Source organism: Engraulis encrasicolus, chromosome 8 (assembly GCF_034702125.1).
Source record: "Engraulis encrasicolus isolate BLACKSEA-1 chromosome 8, IST_EnEncr_1.0, whole genome shotgun sequence".
NCBI lineage: Eukaryota > Metazoa > Chordata > Actinopteri > Clupeiformes > Engraulidae > Engraulis > Engraulis encrasicolus.
The window spans coordinates 44844717-44851786 of NC_085864.1; the positions used below are offsets into that span (position 1 = coordinate 44844717).

The 7070-nt window shown below is 42.4% G+C and overlaps 1 protein-coding gene across 2 annotated transcripts; it reads right to left on the reverse strand.

The window, feature by feature from the left end:
* Positions 1–838: 838 nt before the first annotated feature.
* On the reverse strand, positions 839–5950 carry LOC134454662 (14-3-3 protein epsilon). 2 transcript variants are annotated; one of them, XM_063205816.1, is made up of 7 exons: positions 5734–5950; positions 4016–4215; positions 3777–3883; positions 3467–3673; positions 3141–3277; positions 2607–2654; positions 839–1009 (listed from the first exon to the last, which is right to left on the reverse strand). In XM_063205816.1, the coding sequence occupies exons 1-6, from the start codon at positions 5795–5797 to the stop codon at positions 2647–2649; spliced, it is 723 nt and encodes a 240-aa protein (XP_063061886.1). In that variant the 5' UTR covers positions 5798–5950; the 3' UTR covers positions 839–1009; positions 2607–2646. The 2 variants fall into 2 exon arrangements, with proteins under 2 accessions (XP_063061886.1, XP_063061885.1); XM_063205815.1 differs by lacking the exon at positions 2607–2654 and having other exon boundaries at positions 5734–5948.
* Positions 5951–7070: the final 1120 nt, after the last annotated feature.

Sequence of the window (7070 nt, forward strand, 5' to 3'; positions counted from 1 at the left end):
GGGAAAAAAATACTCGTCTATCCTCATGCAGGTATAAAAATCAATCGTCTTGGTGCTTACTCACTCCCAACAGCCAATGGACACCCGCATCATTTTTTTTTCTGAGACTTAAAAGCAACAAGGCCCCATTTCCATTTTTTTTCCTTTTTCTTTTTTTTTTAAATTGAGCTGATAGCAGCCATTTTCTGAACTCAGCATTTCTGCGTGATACAGTATTTAGCACAACGTACAGTCCAGAACACGGCAAAACACTACTACATAACTTCTGCGGTATAACTGTTAAGCATTTGCTCCACATGGATATCAAGAAATTTGCCAACTTCCTCTGAGTGACTTTGCTTTACCACAGAAAGAGCACTTTTGTTCAGACTTGCCCTTTTAAAGGTTTTAATGATTTCTTTTTAAAGTTGCATCTGATGTTTGCACTATCACAGACATATTACAGCTCCCACAACTAATGATAGTAGACATAAGTAATAAAAGTTAATTTTCTTTAATATTACATTAAGAAAAAAAAATCCAGCAACCGATAAAAATGTTGAGGAAAAAGCAAAATAAACATAAAAAAAATTGTACCAGAAATAATAATGAAGAGGGGGAGGAGGGAAAAGAGGCCAGGGATCCTAACTGACAATGTTTTATTTTGGTGAGTGGTATTCTGTATAGACTAACAGGTGAATTACCAAAATCGGAAGGGGAAAAAAATAAAAAATAAAAAGAGGGAACAGGAGTGAGTGGGGTAACAGTGAGGTGCCCTGAGGGGCATTGAGCTGTTGAGGAGTACAGTACCACTCGAGGGTGGGCTTTGCATCTCCCTTCTGTGACACTGGTAGAGGAGAGGAGGAGGGGGGAGGGGGGAGGGTTGGTGTGTGTGTGTGTGTGGGTGGGTGGGACTGAAGAGGGATTGGGTAGGAGTGGGTGTTGGGTAGGTGGAGTCTAACATTGGCTGTGATTTCTCACTGAGTCTCATCCTCCACGTCTTGCAGCGCTTCTTTGTTCTGTTCCTCTCCTATTGACAAAAACAGTTAGGGGAGCAGAAAAAAAATCAGTGCCATTATACTGGGCCTTAACAGGCATTTATCCCCAACCCCTTCAGCCGTTCCCATGCTCAAGTCACGACAAAACGGTAACAATCCTCAGGTGATGAAGACTTGGCATGTCAAGTCTTCTCCGTTTTCAAATTTGGCACACTTGCAACCAGGGCATGCTTAGTCTACTACACACACACACACAGCTCCACTGTATCCCCATGCAAACCAATAGGTGTCAATTCTAAGAGTGGCAAAGACTCAAGTAAAACGCTGAAGTCAGTAATCAGCCTGTGGGCCACTATAATGACATCAAATATAATCACAGCCGACGTGAAACACTGTACACTTGAATGCACCGCAAAGACGATGCCTGACACCCAACTGGTGTGTTCTGCCGTGGCCATACACAGAATGCTACAAAGGCTACGCCCACATGATACTTCATTTGACCCCCATCAAAGAGGACTTTATAGCTAGATCAACTCAATATGTCTGATAAAATGCTACAAATGACTAGCTTTGTTACAAATTGTAAGCCCTTTGGTCTTCTGGTTGAAGATGAAGAAAAGAGAGGAAACACTATCCTCAGTGTAATGGTAAGGGGAAACATGCACGCGTGCACACACACACGCACACACACACCTGAGTTCTATGCCAACACTCTAATGGCCTTTCTGACTATTCAGCACTTCTTGTCAAGAGATGGACAAGCCGAATAGCCAATGAGAACAAGTTATTTTACTCCCTTAGCATCTGACCAGATGGCTTAGAGAAATCTGTTGAGCATTCAACATATTCAGCTCGGAAGACACTTAGCGTATAACTCGTGGTTACAGGTGCATGTTCCAACATAAGATCTGGGGCCTATAGTACAAAGCTGGTTCAGGATACGTTAAGGTTAATTTAAGAGGTAAATCTGGAGTCCTCATTTTCTACCGAGAAGCTCCTGTATTAGATGATTTACATCTTAACTTAGCCTTAACTTATCCTGAACCAGCTTTGTAGTATAGGCCTCTGATCATGTGTGCTCAAATTAACTACTAAAAAGCAATGTATGGTTCCAGGCAAAAGACCAAGAGCACATAGTCAGGAAATTTGGCAAAGATGACCCTTCCCAAATCGTAACGCAAAACCACTCCTGCTGTTCCATGAGAGCTGACCCTTGACAACAAAAATAATCCAAATTTTGACTTTAACACAACCTTATACAACACCCTTATAATCAAACGGGGAAAAAAGCCAACTTGTAAACATATATAAAAACAACCACACAAGATGTCAACAAGCTAAGGGCAAGCCAGAGGACTTCTAAGGTGGGATCTGTGAAAAGCAAGAGTATTACAAGCAAGTAAGAGTAGTGAGCAGCATCGTGGAAGTAACGCTTGTGCACTTAGGGGTTTGATGGAGGTCAGTAGAAGCATTGTGAGAATCTGGTGAACACTACCACGCTACGGATTCACAGTGCAACGCAAACTACGGGGGAAGGAGGTCAGTGAGGTTGCAGGGAGGTTAGTGAAGAAGAAGAGGAGGAGGAAGAGGAGGACAAGCCAGGCAAGCACAGGAGAGAGGACTTACAAAATACAGTTTTATAGGGAATGAGCAATTTAGTTCCCCTTTAGGAATCTATGTGGTGGAGATGGAAAAGAGGAGAATGAGTCCTTTATTGCTGCAGTCTACCAAGTTAGGGTTAAGAGTTTAAAAATGCTGAAGACAAGAAAGGAGGGGGATGGAGAACAGGGACAGTCAACAGACAGATGTAACGGCTCGGTGGAGGACCTCAATCAGCAGCAACTGACATGAACTGACATTAAACGTTTAATCAGTTCACTGACACACTGACACACTGTCTACAGGTGTGTACAAGTTAGTAACATTTCATTTGGATTGTCTGTCAAGAGATTCCGCAAATGGATACTTGGAAAAATCTGTTGAATTGTGCGTTCTGATGAGGACATTCCTCAAACTCAAAACCTTGACCATAACAAAACTCATAAAGAGACAAAATGTTTTCTGTTGTGCAAGGTATTACACGAAAAAAAGAGAATTTATACCCCTCACATTCACTAAAATGCTATTAATTTCAATGACTCTGTGAATTTGAATACTCACCATCTCCCTGCATGTCTGAAGTCCATAGTGTCAGGTTGTCACGTAACAACTGCATGATGAGTGTGGAGTCCTTGTAGCTCTCTTCACTCAGTGTGTCCAACTCTGCGATAGCGTCATCAAATGCAGCTTTTGCCAACCTGAGAAAGCATATGGGTGAAAATAAACTTAAGGTGGCTAAAGACTGGAATTGTCCAACGTCAAAAAGATGCAACTCCCCACATCATGAAGATAACTAGTTTGAGACAAAAAGCAACTTCATGGACAGTTACTAACAATTTAACACAGTACAATGTCATATTCAAACTGTCCCCAAGAGGTTCACCCACCTGCATGCCCGGTCAGGAGAGTTCAGGATTTCGTAGTAAAACACAGAGAAGTTTAGTGCAAGCCCCAAGCGAATGGGATGGGTGGGTGGAAGTTCAGTCATAGCAATATCACTTGCAGCTTTGTAAGCTACTAAACTGTTTTCTGCTGCCTCCTTCCTGTCGTTTCCTGTGGCAAACTCTGCCAGATACCGGTGGTAGTCACCTTTCCTGCACAGACAGAACAAGAGGAAAGGCGTTACTCTCCCATTTCAGGAAAAAAATAAATGAATACAAGTCATTTGGGAATAGAGAGTGAGGTACTGAGTCCTACATTTTATAGTAGAAGACCTTGGACTCCCCTGAAGTTGACGCTGGAATGAGGTACTTCTCCAACACATCCAGGATGTCATTACAGATTGATTTAAGCTCAGTTTCAACCTGCCGACAAATATGACAGCACAACAAAAAAATTCAGGGAACTGTTTGGTGAGGACAGTGTGTTCGTAAGAGATTCAAAAATATGGCATCGATTTGACCCTTGCAGGAATTTTCCTGGGACCCAACACTTACCGTTTGTCTGTACTCCCGGATCATTTTCAATTTAACTTCCACGCCTTTACTCTCCTCCTTCTGCTCAATACTGCTGATTATCCTCCAGGACGCTCTCCTTGCCCCGATCACATTCTTGTAGGCCACTGATAGCAGATTTCTCTCCTCGACTGTTAGCTCCACTTCCATACCAGCTACATTCTTCATCGACTCCACCATTTCTAAGTAAATAGGAAGTGTATTGTTAATTGACAGTACATAACAGAAGGGATATACAACACATACACTCTGCATTACTGTAAGACTTATGGTAACTGAATTCCTAGAAAGAATATAAACTTGACAACATGAGACAGGATATATCTAGCAATACTGCCAGGGATATTGACTTATTTTAACACTTTATAGAAATGTGTTGGTCATCTAACTTTTTATTAAGCCTTAATGTGGATATTTTAATAGCTGAACTTAACATCAGGATTTGTTTCTGTATCTGTATCTCAGTGGGCCTACTGCAGTGACCTGACATGCATGAGCTCGGAAGACCTGGCAACAACAAAACGCACACACCCTTCTCCGCAGCTCATTTCACGACATGACCTGGAAATGATAACCTGTAACTTTAGGCTGCTGCATTAAAACACGTGGCTAGCCGAATTCAACAAATCTCCAGTTCATGCTCAAATAATAGTGCGCGCGTGGGTCATCATGATAACTTTGTAGGGTTCGAAAAATAACCGTCAACACCTTGCGAAACCATTTTCCAAAATTCTACGGTCCGGGTAGCTGCTGCCGTTAACATCCCCTATCCCATGCCAATCAAGCTAAATTTCAATGCGGCAGAGATAACATTAACAAGATGAAGCCCCTCTGACATGATGTGTCAATCACAAAATATGACAGTCCGGTAGAGCAATCTTTTTTTCCCCAAATTGATATGTCAGGGATACAGGTAACACACGTTCAGCCTGCAAGCTAACTGTAGATTGCAATACAAACACGTAGCCTTGTGTCAACCTTATGTTGACGGCGCTGTCAGTTTATTGCCGTTGAAGAATTACTCTAATCTGTGACCTGATCAGTTTGCATATTAACCTTAAATCTGACTAGGTTCTAGGTCGCGGCAACTGACTTGTTAGCTACAAATTAATGCCCAACAGGACTACTGCCACCTGGCTAGTTGACTTGTCGCACAAGCTGGCTAATATTCAGAAACCACTGTTGTATTTAGCCATGGTAGCCAACGAGGGCGGACGCTCTATGCCCAATAATACTCAACATATAACTGGTGTGGTAGACTGATGACAAACACGGTCTATAAAAGAAGATGAAACATGACTTGACTGTTTGTACGGGGGGACTTCATTCGTAGAAATCCACTGAGTGGATCATTATGAGCTTACGGTAGTTGTGCTAACTAGCTAATATTCTCCGCCATTTTGTCTCGGTGTAGAATCTCCATCTTTAAACCTCAGTTCATCATCACACGCCTGACACTCCCCGCTAGAGGGAGGGTGAGTGGAGACAGTGAATGAAAGCAAAATCGTCTATTTCACATGGAAGTGTGTTACATTAATAAAGAGAATGTCATTCCGTGTTAACACTAAACAAATAGCTGGTTGACAAGCTAACTAGCATGCATGCTAGGTCCAAGTTTAGTTGCTAACATTAGCTGGCTGATTCGCCAACTACCGTTAGCTAACATTAGCTTGCTCTCTTGATTTTAGGGCTTTACTTACCATCGTATCTCTCTGCCTGCTCGGCAAGTTTGGCCTGGTAAACTAACTCCTCTCGATCACCCATGGCGGTATGTATTTAAAGTGGCGATGTTAAGTAAAACAATTCAAGGAGTAGATTAGCGGTGTTTGACACTACTAGCCAGCAGGTTCTGCTAGAGCAGTGATAGCAACTGGAGCGGTGTTCCCACTCCACCGGTAAAATGAGAATAAAGATGGCGTTGGATTTCCATCCGGGAATCTTCACACCACACCAGCACCATGCTTCATCTACCAAGTTGTTAAAAGATCTGTATCTGGGAGACATGTAGTTCTAACAAAATACATGTTGAGCATGAAGTCCAAGTCAGTTAATTGTTGCATTTTAACAGGTAGTCTAATGCTACTGATTGCCATAATCTGTGATTATGCCTCCACATTTAGATTGTCTATTTTTTCCCCTTATACATTTGACACATTGAGAGTACATAGAATTGCATACAGTACTATCTGATTTGTCAGCAGACAGTGGACATAATGTGACTATATTCTGTAAAACTGATCTTTATCATGGCGTTATGCATAGGCAGCTTCCTTTATTTTACAGCCAATGACCTACAAATATCATAGGCTAAAGAATTCAAAGTTACAGGCTCTCTATCTGCTCTTAGAAAATCATTCTCTGGTACAAATCCATTGGATTGCCCCCCCCTGCTCATGCCCTGCCCTTTAGGTGGAGCTGGGGCGTAGAACAGAAAGCTCTGCTGCCATCTATTGCAGTGGTGTGTGGCCTATTTTTTCCTTTTATTTTTAAGATGCTTGTTAGCTACAAACAGTTGCAAGTTGACATGTTTCATTTCTATACGTCCTTATTGGCTGCAAAATGAACACATCATTTTATTAATAATTTATTGAAGAACTTATATACATTTCTCTTTCTGCTCACTGTGCTGTGTGTGGCAATAAAAACCCTTCTGGACCAGTAGGTGGCAGTAACATCCAATGGGGACCAGAGCCCATATATAGGCTCTGATGGGGACATCACAATTTAAAAGTAAGCTACTTAGTTAGGCCCGTAAAGCATTCAGTTGTAAATAAAGTTGGATATAAATTAAACATGTCATCTTAAAGCAACACCACATGGTTTTCCTCTTTGGTCACCCTAGAGGTCGACAGGTGGGCAGTCGTAGGTAAGCGGTTAGGGTGTCAGACTTGTAGCCCATAGGTTGCCAGCTTGACTCCCCACCCACCAGGTTGGTAGGGGCCGGGGGAGTAATTAACCAGTGCTCTCCCATCCCCCTCCATGACTGTGGTATCCTGAGCATGGTACCGTCCCACTGCACTACTCCCTTCGGGCGCCA

Coding starts and splice junctions, on each gene's coding strand:
- LOC134454662 (XM_063205815.1), bottom strand. CDS start 5,797: ATGGGTGATCGAGAGGAGTTAGTTTACCAGGCCAAACTTGCCGAGCAG. Junction 4,216..5,733: donor GCAGGCAGAGAGATACGATG/GTAAGTAAAGCC, acceptor CTATTTACTTAG/AAATGGTGGAGTCGATGAAG. Junction 3,674..3,776: donor AAGGTCTTCTACTATAAAAT/GTAGGACTCAGT, acceptor CTGTCTGTGCAG/GAAAGGTGACTACCACCGGT.